The sequence below is a fragment of the Lipophrys pholis genome, assembly GCF_963383615.2.
Source record: "Lipophrys pholis genome assembly, chromosome: 11".
NCBI lineage: Eukaryota > Metazoa > Chordata > Actinopteri > Blenniiformes > Blenniidae > Lipophrys > Lipophrys pholis.
Window position 1 is genome coordinate 21,026,923 of NC_137631.1, and position 17,843 is coordinate 21,044,765.

General features: G+C 40.6%; 1 protein-coding gene across 1 annotated transcript in view; it reads right to left on the reverse strand.

Annotated features, from left to right (window-relative positions):
- The window catches only part of syt7a (synaptotagmin VIIa), an 86,518-nt gene extending 70,366 nt beyond the window's left edge, over nucleotides 1–16,152 (reverse strand). The window contains exon 1 of the mRNA XM_080475336.1: nucleotides 15,999–16,152. Coding sequence (XP_080331462.1) covers nucleotides 15,999–16,032 — 34 coding nt within the window. The 5' untranslated portion in view covers nucleotides 16,033–16,152. The remainder of the gene's footprint in view (nucleotides 1–15,998) is intronic.
- Between the last annotated feature and the right edge of the window lie 1,691 nt (nucleotides 16,153–17,843).

Below are 17,843 nucleotides of genomic sequence, written 5' to 3' on the forward strand. Positions count from 1 at the left end.
GCCTGAGAGCCATAATCACTGAGAAGGGTCTCAGGGCGGTTGGCATTAATCAATGAACGTTGCATACATGAAATACGATCTGTGGATGTCGAAAAGGCCTGCCGTCCCTAATCGTGGAGGGGAGGGGGAGAGAGAGAGAGAGAGAGGGGGAAAGGGAGGGAGAGAGGGAGAGAGATTTTTCTACTGAATATCAATTGTATGTACCAGTGGCACAAAAGGCACATTTCAGCTCTGTAGCCCAGACCAATCAGAAATGTACTGCTTGGACGAGCCAGCCCAATCTGGTGTGTCTTAGCTCTACTGAGTCCAGGGGCTGAGCTCTCTCAACTCACTCCCATGCATGCACAATTGCTCGCAACCAATTCATTGTGCCCTTCCAGCTGCACCAGTTCACACCGCTGCCAAGGCAAACATAGGATGATGAGTTTGTGACAAAGAAAAAAAAAAAAAGTTAGATAACTGGTGGGGTGTTCAAGAAGAGCAACAAAAACAGTAATCCAGATCGTTTTTGGAGATAGAGTGGGAGGGAGAGTGAGTGAACAAAAACATGAGTCTGCCCGCTGTTGGTATCTGCAGTTTGGTGTTCTTGTGCTCAGAAATGGTACTTTCAAGTAAGATATTCAGCTGATCTCCTCTAATTTCTCTCAGTCTGCAGCCTCAAACACACCCACAGAAACACACTTTTCCACATCCTAATCAGCGTGTAAACTTGTATTTGGCATATTACAATCTTTAGGCATGGCAGCGTGTATTTCTATTGTTTGTGTCAGGTTTTCCCTCTGTCCCTCATGACTCCTGTTCTGCCTGCTCCTCCTCCTGCTCCTCCTCCTCTTCTCTCTTCATGCTTCCAACCTTAAACTGAAAATGGCTAAGTGCACGCATTGTAAAGCAAAAGCAAAACAAAGCAGGTATGCTTGTGTCAACTACAATTTCACATTTTCAGAAATGGGTTATTCTCAAAACTTTGCCAAAATAAAAACATTTTTAAAAAAAATTTTAAACTGTAAGGATAGAGATGATAACAAAATTAATAATCAGCTGTTGAGCCTCTTACTGACCCAGTCTGGTCATGCAGAACAATGGCTCTGTTGTCTTTATCATCTATAAATATATGAGTGTCTTTGGGCTGATCCTGACGCAGCCACAAGCTGCTAATGCATAAGAATAAAGCAAGGACACAGCTAGTGTTTGCTGCCATCACTGGCATTTTAACCTCACACTGTCAAATCTACCTCTTTGGCTCAAGCGCAGGGGAGACAGAGCAGGACGGCTGATCCATCATTTATTCTGGCTACAGCTATGGAACACTGAGGGGACTTAATCCAAACAGAGGGCCTACCTATACAGCTAGATAAGACGAACAGAGGAAAATATCCCTTGCCCTGCTGGTCACCACTCAAGCAGGGTATGGGAAGATGAAACGGAGGAAGTGGGAGCGCGGGAGAAGTGCTCAGGCAGCCAAGCTGAGGAGATGGCACTCATACAGTCCAATCTGTCAGTCTGACTACCTTGCCAGATACAGGGTGGCTCACACACAATCACACACTTTTTTTCTTTTGCTAAATACCAAGAAACAGTGTGGCTACACGCACAAACGCGCGCATTAATGCTCTAGCAAACACACCGAGTTGCAGAACACCCTGTACTAAAGCACACAGCGTCACATCCCTTCTTTATAACACGTATCTTTGAATATTAAGTTTTGTTTTAGCAAAATTCCCCTCTTACTGTCAACTCCTGCGGTAAATTTACTGGACATGTGGTGACCTTGGCTCAACCAAAGCATAACTGCAGTATTCAATAAATACCATGCTTGTCAGAAGTGTACAGAAGATGTTTTTAGCGGCACAGACTTATGTGACTGAAAGGTTTCCCTTCAAAGGAGTGTTTGACATTTCAAGAGAGACATTTGCATTCCTGCTGGTATTTATTAGATGAGAAGCACAATGCCATTACAGTAAAGACGAAGCTATCGTTCGCCTGCATTCCCGTACATGCTATGAAAAAACGGACAAAATCCACCAATCTACACCTCTGCAGCTCACTCATTCACTCCCATTATGTTTCATTTGTGTAACTGGTTCAAAACCAAAAGTGTGTTTGTGCCAAGTTGTTTCTTGGAAAGGACCAGCTCACAGGCATGGCTAATACTCCAGGAAGTCACCAGAAAAGAGCCAAGAAATACAGCAGCATATAATGACAAATTGTCTCTTTTACACTTGGATTAACACAACAAGATAACAGGGAAGGGATATTACAGGTGACAGTAGGCAGATTTTATCTTTGGCCTGAGACTGTTAGTTTATTCAGCTTCATTCCTGTCTTCATTTGAAGTTAAACTATGAAGTACCTTACTTTAGAATAGAAAAGAATAGAACAGAAATACTAGTACTACTAAATAAGTATTTAGACTTTTCCTTTACAGGTTCAGTGTCACATTTCAGCTATTTCAGTGGGGTGAGCCTTTTAAAACAAGAAGCTTGTAATTACTGAATTTATTGTAGCTTCTGTTTGTTTGTCATCTAATTTATGATAGTATCTTGTGATGTTACACAATTTATCAAGATATGGTGGCTGCAAAATGATTGACCTCTCTGAATATCTTTGATGTGACGTCCTCCAAAATTTGTAAAAAAGCCCAAACCATATAACATGAAAAAACATGTCTTTACGGACAGCAGACAATTGAGTCAATATTCCCACTTACATCTCAATGAAAAGACGAGTGAGTGTTTTGTCCCAAAATGTCAAACTATTGCTCCGATGACTGCGGGCGGTTTCCTTTTAGAGGACTCATTTAAGGATGAGTGGCTCCAGCTGAGGACTTTGTTGCATGTCATACTCTCATCTCTCATCCCTGGCTCCTGTCTGTTTTCATTAAATGTGTGTGATAGAACAATGCAAAACTTAAAAGTCATATGTGCACCAGCTTACATTGCAGACCAGCTCCGCAGAGTCTGAATTACGTGGGTGAAATAACCGTGTGCTGGGAGTAAAAAAAAAAGCTTTGAAACCATTATTGCAGAAGCTGTTTCTCTTCATCTGAGTTAAATCACAATGTGAAAAGATTAATTGCGCTTTGGACGGGTAATGATGAAAGTCAACAGGAGAATTTGCCAAGAATTCGCTAAGAGTCTTACAGTGAATGCGATTGTGTGACCACCAGAGGTTTAATGTGAGGATTAGTGGTGGTGATTGCATTTTAGGAGGACAGAGTCTAGAGAGGGGATTTTTCTAATAAGTAAAAACCCATCTGTGATGCATGACTACGTTAGGGGGTGAGACTATCTAAAACAATAACGGTGTGAGGCATCTGAGATTGGCCACACACAGCATGAACTTCTGAGCTCCGGTAAACATTGTCATCATATGTTATCACGACTACACACACTATTGCTCCAGAGAGATAATGTTGCAGAGCACCCCAGCAACCTCAGATCTTTCACATCAGCTCCTTGGTGCTCTGAAACACTATGGCAACTGCTCACACACACGTAATCTCTCCTGGGTGTAAGATGCAAACTGAGCTAATATGTTTGTGGAGACAGTGGTGATCACATTTCCAAGTGACACTTTGCATCCTCTTCGGATAACCGAATAAAGAGTGTTCTCAGCAAACCACGAGTCAGCTTCCCAAACTCTTGATCCTAAGATGACAAGCACCCGGCTATCCATTATGCAGTACTCTCCGTTCCCCCATCTACAATCCAAAGTGGAGCAAGTTTCCAGGATGGGATTAATGGCCACTTCCTCTTGTCTCTTTGCTTTCGGGAAAGAAGGTGCAGGATGTACCTGCAGAGCAACTGTGTTTAATTTTCAAAAAGCATGCACTTAACAAAATGCATTGTGGCACCTCGTGGCAGTGAGCGCTGCAAGGAGACAGTGGAGGTCATTGAGTGATGAGGAGGGGGGCCAAAGGAAAAAGACAGAATAAAAGAGACTGCAAAGAGAACAAGGATCAACACGGCGAGACTGAACGGTTACGTAACAGCATACAAGGAACCGTTCACATCCCGTACACACAAATGCAGTCGCCACAAGGAGAACACATGTACCACTGCCACGGCTAAATTCAAGTCAAACACACTAAAAGTCACACATTAAGCCAGCCCTGTCATGAATACAGAAGTGAGGAGAGTATTAAGACACTGTTGTGAAGTCATATTACAAGCTCTTTTCATCTGGCTTTCCCTTCTCTGCCTCCTCTGCTTCCTTTCATCATCCCTCCCGCACAAAAAAACCCCCCTCTAAACTAATCCACTGTCACAAACCCCATATATATATATATATATATATATATATATATATATATATATATATATATATATATATATATATATATATATATATATACCGTATATATATATATATATATATATATATAGGGCCTCCTCTCCTCTGTGTGACCTTGACTGGCTAGCACTCCAGGGCTTGTTCTTTGCTTCTCCGTCTCCCTCTGTCTCTCCTGCACTCTCCATCTTTTTACGCTCGCCTCCACTCTATCGTCTGCCTCTCGAACTCTTGCTTTCTATCACTCTTCCCCAGGCCGGCTGATGTTAACCGGCGCGCTCCTTTTCTCCTCCTCCTCCTCCTGCTGCTTTTTGTACCCCTCCGCCTCTCGGAGACATAGAGGAGAAAGGGACAGAAGATGGCAGAGAGAGGAGAAGTAAAAGACCTTCCCCTCCTCCGCAAGCTCATCAGCTGAGAGTGGTCAATGCAAAAATAACTCCAGCTCGAAGAAGCTCCATCAACAAGTCTACTATGTGGAAAACAGGTCCTCCATCATTAATGATTTATAATAGGCGGTGAGACCTATTACTTTCAGCCTTGTTTATGAGTGGCATGTAAACCTTTAATGAGCGCTCCTAATGCAGCGGGAAGAACACATAAATAAGGATGTGTGCTGATTCTCATGATGAACAACACTGATGCCAGGATTTTGAAGGATTATGCATTCAGATTCGAGGAGGACTCTGTAAATATATCATGAAATAGAGAAATAATCTCACCTCTTTTAATTTTAAATAATATGTAATAACAAGTTTGTTAAAAAAAATATAAAAGTGGCACATTTAAATGCTGGTGCTGGTCAAATAAGTTGGAAACCATCAGAATGCTAGTTAGAGTGCTAGTTAGAGGCATTTCATTTAAATATCTTGTGGGTTTTTGTTTTCATTGTCCGCAACAGTAGTTAAACCTATTTTAGATTTTCAATGTCTTAAAGAAAAAGTCATTTTGAAATTATTTCTTCATTATATGATTTCTTCTCAAAAATGAAAACAAAAAAGATCCCCAACACCCCCAGCTTTCTGCTGCTGCACCAACCCCCCAATAAGTCTTCGGTGGCCCCTGTAGGAGGCTCACCCCTCTACTTACATAACCATTGCTGTATAATAAGCAAAACCGAGCATAATATCTAATACTGTAATCCTCAGTTGAAAGTGTTTTCTATATCAGCTGTACCCTGTAGGAGAAAGTGGTCATAACATTTTTAAAAATAGTCTGAATTGAATAATACATTAGTAGCCCATAAAGTGAAAGCTGCATTTTAGAGCATTTTGAACAACAATTTAAAATGTTTTGAGGTTGAAGGTTATTGGAACTAGATTAATTAGCATTATTTACAACCTGACAGCTAACACTTCTACATATTACAAAATGCGTATCCTGCATTACCCTTTATATGATCGTCCTAATAAGCTGCCGGTTAATCAGGTTAATCAATGAAATAAATTTTATTCTTTGCAAATGTGATTTTATTTGTCTGCAGCGCAAATTGCTGGATTCATGGTGTGATTAGACGCTGCTCTAATCAGCTGATGCGGCTTCCTGTTCCACCAGGGAGGATGACGAGCTCCCTCGGTGGAATGGTGAAGCAGCAGGTCCAAATCCGTGTTTCGTTGCAGGTGTTCCTACAAAAGCGTCTAATTGCCTCCATCGCAGCCTGTTCCTCTGACTCCAGAAATCCTTCAGATTTTCCATCTGTATCATAAATTGAAGCTGTTAACCATTCGACTATCCATTCAAAGCTAAATAAACTTAAGCTCAAGTGACAGAGTGATCCATTAAATGTCAAACGGGCTGAATAAGCGCTCCTTACAATTACACAATTCCTGAGCCTGAGTTTATGTACCTTGCGTATCTAAAGGTCTCCGCTGTGATTGTGCACCCCGATCTGATGCTCACAGACTGAATCTGATGCGATTAATTCAAGCTCAGCTATAAAATATGACATTTTCATCTGCTTTGCATCTGATATCAATACAGCAGACTGACAAGACAACAGAATTGCTTGCAGCTGCTTTATGCTTTAAACAAAACGAGGAGAGAAAAAAAAGCGTGTGCCATGAAGGAATATCTCAGTAATCTCCCTTTTAAGTTTGATCACAAAAATATAGACTTGTTGAATGCAGCTATTTAGTCAGAAACCTTTTATCCAGCTTTTATTTTTTTAAATAATTCATCTTGGTCTAAAGAAAAAAAAAAAAAAAAACCCCGACATTAGTAAAACAGCCATGAAGTAGAAGGACATCATCAATTTCTACAGGGCAATAATAACAGAGAGGTGAGGAACACACAATCTTCTGCAGGCACCTACACTTCACACCATGTTAAAGACACGCCACCAATCCCCGCTCTTTCCATTTCATTTCCATCACCGCTAAAAGCCTTTGATGCACACTAAGAATTGACACCAACAAGGTAGTAAACCGAGAAGCGTCAAAAACCTGGGGCAAAATGAAGGCCTTTTCATTCAGACCTGAGTGATTACAGCAAATTACTTTTACAGAGGCTCTAACCACAATTTCAAGAATGCATATGAGAGCACACAGCATGTCTAATACGGGAGATGAAAAAACTGCTAAAGCTGGTCCGACAAAAATACAATCGTAAACTACAAGTAGCTCAAAGAAAATTAATCTGAAAATTACATCACATTTATTGCAAAGTCTTTCGCCCTCTCATGACTAGGATACCTGGATTTATTTTGATTTTATGGCTTTGAAAATGAGCAATGAATGAGTGCTTCTGCCCAATTGTCCAAGATGACTAATATCACCATTTGGCACTTATTTAGAAAATAATGAAATTAAATAAATAAATAAATAAATCACACTCCATCACAGCAATATTATACATTTTTTTACTTCTACTTGATGCTGCCAGAGAGGATATAATTTAGCTGAATGCTTGTGTTTCAAGATCTTAGTTTGCAGTAGAGTCTGGCTGGACTGAATTCTTTTAAAGGCCACCCCAAAGAAAACCTTCGCAAATAATTCAGCTCAGTTCAAATACACGCCAAAGCGAAACCTCTATAATTAAAATCCATTTAATTTAAATCCTCTCTGACTATCTCAAGCTAAACTGAACAATATTTCCTTTGTAAATATAGAATAGATCAAGTAGCCGAATAACTGGATTGGTCTGTGGTGTACAAGTGAACTCAATGAGGCCATCTGTGAGTGAGTATTTCAGTACAAATAATGTTAATATGGGCAGTTTTGCAGAAATCGTGTCCTAAATCATAATATTCTACAAATAAAATAGAGGGCTAAGAATAGTGTCCAATTAAAAGTAATGACATCTTCACAAAAATTATTAAAAAAAAACAACATATTGTTGTTATCATTCAACCTAAGAGCAGTAATTTTCATTCATGATATTCTTGCTGTAAAATGGACCCGTCTGCTCACAACATCCCCTCTTTAGGTAGCAGATTTATCCGCAGAAATGTATTTTACCTGAGGAGTTCTATTAGTGCTGCTATGGATGCCAAACTTACATCATTTAAAGATTTGTAGCCCTGACTGGAGGTTTGGACTCCAGCCCAAAAGCAATGCCAGCATCATCCTAAATCAATAGCAAACCTGACAGCATTCCTATATATCATGTTGAAGCCACAGAGGTTGTGTGGTGCCAGACAGAGTGTGGGACCACACATCAAATAAATTTAAGACAATTTGTCCCTGATGCACAAACTCTGTCTTCAGACCGAGGGCCACAAAAACTGAGAGAAACCAAAATGTCAATTTACAGAAAGATTTTACTTCATGCTGTTTGGAAAAAAAAATAAAGCTTTAAATGGATTTATTAATTTTGTTTCGACATTAACCGGATTTAGTTTGATCTGGCAATATACTGACGGGTCCAGAAGTCCTGAGGTGTCCCAGCTGAACCATAAAGACTGCATTAGCATTAGCCTCCTCCTCTTGTCAGTTTTACAGATCAGGTTGATTACATGCATAATACATGAAGACAGTCAACCACAGGTTCATTCTCTGAACATGCCCCCCCCCCCCCCCAAACCAAACCAGGACCTGAACCATTTTCCCCTCATTGTGATCGATCAATAAAGGCATCAGTACCCATCCAACACACCCACTGCAGCCAGTTCATCAAAGAAAGTCATCAGTGGAAGAAGCTGCTCGGCTCTTCACTTACTGGCCTCCTGCTACTTGACAAGCTGAATGCTGCACTGTTTCAGCTCGTCTAAAAAAGAGAAACCTCCAGTTTGTGACTACCCGCTGAAATTCCTGCTGAACAGCGAATAGAAGTGCAGCACAGACATTTCACAAGTAGAGACGGTCTTCTAGTTATGCATGGGGTGATGACGCTGCCTGCCTGACAGATTTTTCACACTCACTGGTGATTGCTGTAAAAAGCAAATATACAAAGTAGCATGTGTAGAGCTCCTTTTGAGCCAGTCCAGGGACATACACCGACACAGCTGTTCTTAAATTCAGGCAAATAAAAAACGGGGGAAATGTTGTCAATTAAGCACAGTTGAGATGCAGCAAGCTTTGAAGTAAAACAAGAGTTTTTAATGGGTTTGAGGAGAACCTCCCCCCCGACGGAGGTTGATCCACCTTCAACTCGGTTAACATCTTTTTAACATCATGAGATGCAAGGCCTAATTGATAAGGATGTTGTATAAAGTGTGCTAATTTGCATGCTCATGCAAATGGTTTGTGCTTCAGTTTGCTTTTGTTTTTCTAAAAAGTGACAGCATGTGCAAATAAAGGTATTCAATTGACATTTTTTGCACAGATTAGACCCCGCTCGCATTCACCATGGAGTAATGAGATGCAGCGCTGAGCCCCCACATGCACAAAATATTATGTTATACCATGGAATTGGGCTTTTTGGTAGAGGAAGTTATCAAACTTGCATTAGTTATTTTGTGCAATCTGAGAAACATGCCCAATAATCCAAATGAAGGCAACCATGCTAAATTGATAGTTTTTTTGTTTTAGTTTTTTTTTTGGGGGGGGGGGGGGATTCTAGGGTTTCTTAGTGCACGCAATATTACATTTGTGCCTATTTGTTAAACGGCAAACCTTTCAAAAGTGTGAATAAGTGCAGACTTTTCTTGTGCTAGTCAGATTCTTTAGATTGAAAGTATTTGATATTATATATTATATACAGTCTGCAATTTTCACAACACCTTCCTTTGTGTTTTTTCACCTGAGCTTATTTTAAGATTTAAATTAGTCTCCATTATGTTCTAAAAATGTGTGTTTTAGTAAAATTACTTGTTTTTTTACCCTGCACTTATTTATTATAATCCTTATTTGCACTCGGACATGACCAAGAAAAAAATATGAATATGAATAGGCTTCTCCCTAACATCACTCCCTGTTTCTTAATGGAATAGCATAAAAAAATAGGTGTTTTTTTTTATTTTAAGAAAATATAATAACTGAAAGATGACTTCATTTACATTGCAGTCTAAAAATAATCTATCTCCCAATTTGAATATATCATGTCAAGTACATCAATATTTAGTATAAACCACTTGTATTTCACTGTGGTTCAGAACAAACTACTGTAAAAAAAAAACTGCTGACTCGACAGAAAACCAGAAGAAACTCAGGGACGGTGTGTGGAACTAAAAGTTGCAAAAGCCACCAGGGTACCATGAAAAGATTATCAGGCATAGCAAAGTCGGTAACTTGCAGGAGCTTCAGAAAGAGTGGACCGAAGCTGGAGTCAGAACATCAAAGGCAACCACACACAGACGTGTCTGAGAAATCGACAAGTGTTGCATTCCTCTGTGTCAAGACACTCCTGAACCAGAGGCGACATCAGAACAGTTTTATTTGGGCTCAGGAAAAACAAACAATAGGATTATTGCACTGTTGTTCAATGTTTTCATATGAAAATAAATATTGCGTTTATCGTAACATGGCAATCATATTTATGAGTTTGGCGAGAGGGAGACTCTAAACCCAAGCTGCATCACGTCCAGCAAAGTATCCACAGAACATGTCCTCTGCTTCTGCTGCCCCACTGTGTTTTATCAACACCAAAGTCAACATTCCATCTTCCAGGAGATTGTTGAGCACTCCATTCTTCTGTCTCCTGAAAAGCTTTACAATGATTCGGGCTTTCGTTTCCAGCAAAACAGTCCACTTATCCACACAGCCAAAACTTCCCACAAGTGCTTTGTTGACAGTGGTATTACCGAGCTTGAGGGTCTAGCCAACTGGCCTGACGTGATCAGGACACAGAATCTGTGGGTTATTGTGAAAAGAAGAGACGAGCTGAAGACTGTTATCAAACCCACCTGGGCTCTTGTCACATCTTAGCAGTGCCACATGTTGGTCACCTCCATGCCACTGCACACTGAAGAACAACAAAATAAGCTGAATTGGGATTTGACTTTTAAGCACAGCAACTATTAGAAATCATTTTAAAAATTAGTTTAGGATTTATCTAATTAGGTATTCTTGAATTAAGTATTAAGCAATGTCATGCCTATAGCCCACGTGGACCGATCAGATAGTAAACCAGCTATAAACAAAGCAGTTCTAGGGATGGACAAGTGGAAAACACCGTTGGCAAAATAAACCAGTGTCTTTGTAAAGCTCTTCAGCAGAGACAGGCAAAAGCTGATTGTGTGTACAAGAGTTCATAAATTCAAAATTGAATAGACGTTAGTGGAACAGAAACACTTTTGATGCATCGGGATATATAGCTTTTACTGTCCAGTGTGAAGCAGATGGAAAATATTTATTTTGTACCACTGATCATCAAAAGGGTGATGTGAAGATATCCTGTCAAGAAAACAACTTCCTGATTTCCTGAAAACTTCACTGCCTCTCCACCAAGAAGCCAGCCTGGACTCCAGCTATTTACTGCTACCCAACACTTATTAGTGTAATTATCAAGGGCTTATAATTGTTCTGTGTTTGAGTGGACACCGGTTTGACATCTTTAGTGTTTCAGTCCATGTCAACACTACAGTGAAATACTTTCTATCGTCTATGGTCCCAAAGTGTCCAGTCTCAGATACTGAACTCCTCCTGTTGCTGAGCTGTTCAAAAACAGACTTCACACATTATTAATTAAACGCCTATAATATTTTAATCCATAGATGAGGTCTGCACGCGGGTTGATTAGTCAGAATAGTCCCAGGTTAGTTTTTAATCACCAACAATCAATCCCTGCTGGAGCTCGGTAAGTCATCTAAATAGTGGTTGAATGTTTTTCAATGAATAGAAATATTAAACCATTAAGCCATCAAACTGAAGAGGCGATAATACTGTGCCAAATTATCCCCAGCATTCACTCCTTTCTACACTGTACCATTTACTTTTCCTTCTTAAGTTTTATATCGATCAGAGTCCACGTTGAGTTTTATTTCAGATGTTTGTGTGACAGTAGGCGACAGTTTGTCAGACTCACATATGATCAAACTGTTTGTCTTCAGCCCACCCCTTTAATCCTCTGAGGCCATAATCAATACATCCATGGTAGAGCTCTCTCCCTCTCCCTGCCCGTCCACCTTGAGACGCAGTGTGAATTTAAAGGCCACGGCAATGCAGTGAAGGGAAACACTCGCTTATGAGAATCAATTAGAGCTGTCAATCAAGTATTGATTTCTTTACTTACAATAGTAGCCCCAATGCACTGGGAGCCAGCCTCCCCATAACTTTAGTACTACCTTAAAAGCACTTCATTAATCCCTGAAAATACAATTTCTGTTTTATCCTGGAGCGGAATGACCAACAGGTCTAACAGCAGGTTACAGCTCCATTTGTACAAAACACTAACGCTCCGACGTTCATTCCTCTCAGAACACCTGCTGATGACCTACATGACCTCCAGCACCATGATGCCCGCACACCCCACAAGGTTTTACGCTGCTCAGTTATCCATTGCAAAAAAATAAGTCACATTCGCCATTCTGTTCAGCTGTACAGAAGCCAATTATATTATTCAGGCCAACATGCTCATAATGACAGAGCTTAGTATGCTGAGGTTTGGCAAGTAAGCTCTACCATCTACTATTAGTTTAGTGTCTTAGCAGGGCAGTGTTTCCTTCTTAACATTAGACATAACATTAACAGCATTCAGCTCAGTTAATTGTGGAACCTTAATGCTAAGAAAGTCAATCACACCCTGAAACATTCGTAGCATACAAGCAAGCTTTTGGTCAATAGCTTTAACATAAACAATAACACGAGTGTAAATCAGTTAATTTGCTTGTTTGTTTGTTTACTTACTTATCTAATAACTTTATGGCCTGGTTTTCTTTGCTGTTTCAAGTAATCCTTGCATCAGGTAATTTATTGGAAAGTACTTTAATATGTTAAAATCCAACACCCTACCAAAGTATACATTTGGAGATGTGTTACTGATCATATCCTTGGAGAATGATCTCCATCTGGGATGTTATTGTAATGAATTATAGTTTAAATTTCTGCAGTGGTTTGTGCTCACTCCTTCAAGAATACATTTTAACCCAAAACTTCCCACAATCTCCCATGATTTTTGTACTGTGGACTTTACTTTTACCCCTCAAACAATGGTCCGTTTAAATATTGGAAGGACTTTTCGAATTTATTTTAATCATGTGGCTGAGCGAGAGCACACTAGGAGACACATACAGAAAATGCTCGCTCACTTACACGAACACACAGGCGCTGATTCACGCTCACTGCAGTTAGTTACTGTAGCTGTTTTGGCCAGCCCAATGGGTTGGAAAGCGTGTACACTTGGGAATCTACTCAGCGTTTCGCATCATTGACTGTCAGTTGGCTTACCTGTGTGGGTGTGTGTTCATGGGCTTCCTGAACCAACCTGAAGCTACGCTCAATCAGCTGTTAGATAGTGCTGTGGCAGGGGAGCCGTGTGGTCTGTGTCATTTTTTTTTTTTTTTTTATAAACTGTTTCTGTCTTCCATTTATTAAGGACTCGCTTGCTGAGGAAATACATTTTGAAGATTATAATGGGGCTATTGTTAAGTTAATTGGCTTAATTGTATTAGAAATGCATTGAATAGTCTGGTGGGTGGGGCTTAAAGGATTAAAAGAGCCCTACAGGTAGTTATAGTTACTGAATGCTTAGTCAGGAGGTAACACTTTAATGAATTGAGATCAGCTGATGCACGCTGTCAGACTGACTGCATAATTATTCTGATGTTCAAACTATTTTTTTTCAACTTATTTTTGCATATACTTTGGCTTATAATTCTACTTTTTGGGAGATGTGCACTGTAACCTTTCAACATCACAATCCACGTGCAGCTGTGACTGCATGCGAGAAAGTGGTGTTGTGAACTGATCCTCTTTAGTTTTTAACTAGCTTCAAAAAAAAAAAAAAAAAAGTCAATCACTGTCCTTTCATATTTAAAAAAAAAAAAAAAAAAAAACAGCACTGTGCTGGCACCATTTATAGGATGGGTCCAAGATGAAAATTGTTTTTATTCTGTTCACATTACACTAGCGTGCGGTATTCTGCATATTAGTGCACTGTCTGCATTAAGTGTTAATCAGGCATGGATTAATGCTCTCAAAAATTGATAACTGTCATTGAACAGCTCTGTATGTTTAGTTTCATTGAGTAAATTTAGTTCAGGCCACATGTTAAATAAACTGCAGAGATGGAGACTGTGAAGTGCACACCATCTGGCTGCCACAGTGCACTGCAATGTTGCTTACTTAACAGCATGAATACACATCTGCACTCAAAATAGTAAGTGCAAGTATGCAATTTGAGACAAAGCATTACTAAGCCTGGCACATGCACAATATAGTCTGCTTTCAATCAGAATTAATATTTGAATTTGTAATAATTATAATGGACTTGTATTCCACCACTGTGAGCCACCTCACTGGGGCTCTTCTGAACAAAGTCACGCTCAATCGTCACTCTTTATTATAAAATCGACTAAAGCAAAAATAATTTAGAAAAGAAAAAAAGCACCTTCAAATCCACACACACACACACACACACACACACACACACACACACACACACACACACACACACACACACACACACACGTATTCCTTTCTTTCGTTAGTTGGACGACTGTTGTTATATTCAAAAGAGTCAGTAGCACAGGCATTATTCTGAAAACCCACCATTGTTACTATTGTTGTGCATGGGCAGAAAAACTATTGACTGCGACTGCAGTGTGCATGTGCCAGTATGCGACAAGTTGCGTCTTCCCTGTTCACACTGATATGGATGAGGGAGCGTTTCAAAAATTGTTGCACTTTGGAAGCCAAAATGTTAATAATATCAGAGGCTGATGCCAAAAATGCAATGAAAATTGGCCAGTTTTACTTGAAAATGTTGTCCTGTAAAAGGGAGTTAATGTTGTGTACATCAATAACTCGGGGTAGATGCCCCACGGTGGTGTAGTGGTCATCACTTTAAGCTCAAACGTGTGTCTTTAATTGTGTGAGAGTGTGTGGTTGTGTGTCTGTTCTCTCCACAGTGTAACCTACCTCTGCCCATTGTTTAGATGGGATCAGCTCCAGCAGTTGAACTGGATATGGAAAGCAGATGGATTTATGGACACGTCAACCTAGTCGTAATATATAAAAGCCTAATTGGCACCACCTTGCATCACTGAACACATATTCAGCAGCTTTTTGGAGGTGTGACCTTAAACACTGCCTTCAAACCTTTTTAGTTGAGTTCTCCAAATTGGTTAAAGAGCATTTTCGAAGAGCTTGTGTCATTTTGTATCCCTCCGGAACAGTCACACACATTGGTGTGACTTGCATCATTGTCTGAAGCCACCATCCTCCCCCCTGCAGGCTGCTGCACACAGCCCCCCCTTACAGTATCATGTTGTGGTCTGTGTGTGCAGAGATCCCATTATCTCACATCACAGGGAAATGAACAGAAACGGCTCCTCCCACCCTGCCTTTTTGCTCTTTTTAACACCCCCCCCCCCCCCCCCCCCCCCCCCCCCCCCCCCCCGGTTCTCGGTGTAGCAGCAGGTGTTATTCTCGTATAACCTGAAGATTTAGGTGGTAATTAGCATTACCTCTCTCAGCCTCGGAGAGTTATTCATGCTTCATGGTAACAGCAGGAACCGCGAGTCGAGTGTGTTTCTGGGCGCCCGATGAGAGGAGAAATCACGCCTCGAAAACACGTGGGAGAGATTACTCAAATATTCCTCCTTTGTACCCTCTTTGCCCCTCCGGCTCCTGCACGGTTATCTCTGCAGCCTGGGTCGGTGGGATTTCTGCAGGATGTGGGAGGATGTATAAATAAAGAGAGGACCTGTGTGCACTTGGGCTTCATTGAAGCTAAAAGGCTTTGACCTTGCATTATGCAGCGCTTAAGTGGCTGTTGTAGACGTCCGAAAACATCAGGAGCGCACGCACGTGCACGTGGGGTAATTCACGCGTAATGACAAAGTGGCTTCCGCCTACAACAGGTTTACTATTGATCGCGTTGAAATACGTGCGGGATCGGGCTAAAAAGACAAGCACCCTCCGAGGAGGCAATTAACTGCACTGATATTACATAATGACAGCCCACACTTTTAAGCAACACACCCGCTCCGTGACACAGGATCAAAAAAAAAAAGAAAGAAGGAAAGAAAAGAAAAGAAAAGAGGGTTACCGGGGGAGGAGGGTGTGACAGTCCCCACCTTGTCATGTCAGGCAGTCACCTCAAAGAGAAACCAAACACCTTGAAACTGTCAGGATGCTGCGAGCAAACAGTGGCACGTCTTCCCGGGATCTTACCTTTGCCATTGTCCTCTTCCCTGTTCAGATACATGGCTGTGACTTCACTCCGAGGCTGAATGACGATGGCGGGGGTCTCAGCTTTCCTCTTGTTGGTACTCCTCTGGTGTGTGTGGTGAACTCCGGCTGATGTGGTGTGTAGTAGTAGCTGTTTATTGTTGTGATGCTCCTGAACAGCCTCTCCTCTCCTCTTAGTGGATAGGTAGGCTAACCAGTTAGAGACTCTCACTACCTCCCTCCTCCTCTCTCTCTCTCTCTCTCTCTCTCTCTCTCTCTCTCTCTCTCTCGCTCTCTCTCTCGCTCTCTTCCTCCTCCCCTCCTCTCTCTCTCCGTCCAAATAACCACACGAAGGACAAAATGGGGAAAGTGACTTCTACTGCTGAGTAAAGAAGTCCTGTTTGCTCTCCTTGTTTCAATTGGTAGTCTTTAAAGAAAAAAGAACTTGCCCCTGGCAGACCCCCCCTTCCCACCCACACACACACACACACACACACACACACACACACACACACACACACACACACACACACACACACACACACACACACACACACACCTCTGATGGGATTTGGACAGAGCCTGTATCCCAGCAGTTTCATGGGATAATTGGAAATGTGTTTAGTGGTGCAAGTATACAGATGGTTTAATGAAGTCAAACCACCAAACTGCATGCCAAAATCCTCCCGCAATCAACATTATATATACTTGAGTCAAAGTGCTTTCAGCAAAAAATATCTCATTAGGACGCAAAAGCACTCATGCAAAAATTGACTTTTTGGGGACAAAGTATTTTTAGACCCTTTAAAAAAAAAAAAAAAAAAAAAAAACTTCAGTCTGAATTTTCATCCAATAAGTCAAACAACATCAGGGGCAGATCCAGTTAATTGTAATGGGGGAAAAAGAAACATGAATAACAAAAAAAAAAACTAAGGCAGACCTCTAAAAGTAAATATTAAGTCTCCAGAATGAAAATAACTTTTCAACAGTGGTTCTCAAAGTATGGGGCAAACCTCCCTGGGGGCACAATAAATAACCAATTCCCTGTCGTAATTCTTTTTCTTTTGGAAGAGTCAAATTAAAATGATAAAAAATATGCTTTACTGCAAAACCATAAGTGTGACAGCAGTTGCAGACTATATATCAAGACCTACTAAATTTCAGATTTATTGACTCTAAGACGGGAGCTCGTCCTCCCACACTTTGAGAAGCCCTGAGTTTTCTTCATTTTCTTCATCTCGCTTTTACTGGTTCAGTTGATTCATTGTCAGTGAAAAGACACTGCACATGACATCTTCATTTTTTAATGCCAACATTAATATGGTGTTGGACATGTCTCCCATCAACATCAGGTTATTCTGTTGCATTTGTATTCAACAGAACACAGGTTCAGTGTTGCAATACAAAAACCACTATATTTTAGAATATAGTATAATATAGTATATAAACTAGGTTTTACAGTCATGTTGCGTACTATTAATTAGAATTTTTCACAGTTAAAAAACATACATAAAACTGTTCAAAGTGATCTCAATGACATGAGAAGTCTAGTCCAACACTTCATGTTTAAATAGTTTGACAAGATTTCCACATGGATCAACATAATGGAAACCTAATGACAATTATTCCCTTTTTATGTGAAGTTTGCATGTTCTCAGTGTGAGTGTGTTGTTTTTCTCCTGCTTCCTCCCAAATGCAGGTGATGGTAATTTTGTGACTAAAACTGCTCTGAAAGTGAGACTGTGCATGTGTATCCTGCCTTCACACATACCTAACTGGGATCGACTCCAGTGCCCTCCGACCTTTTACCAGATAAACCGATGCAGAAGACAGATGGACACGTCAGCT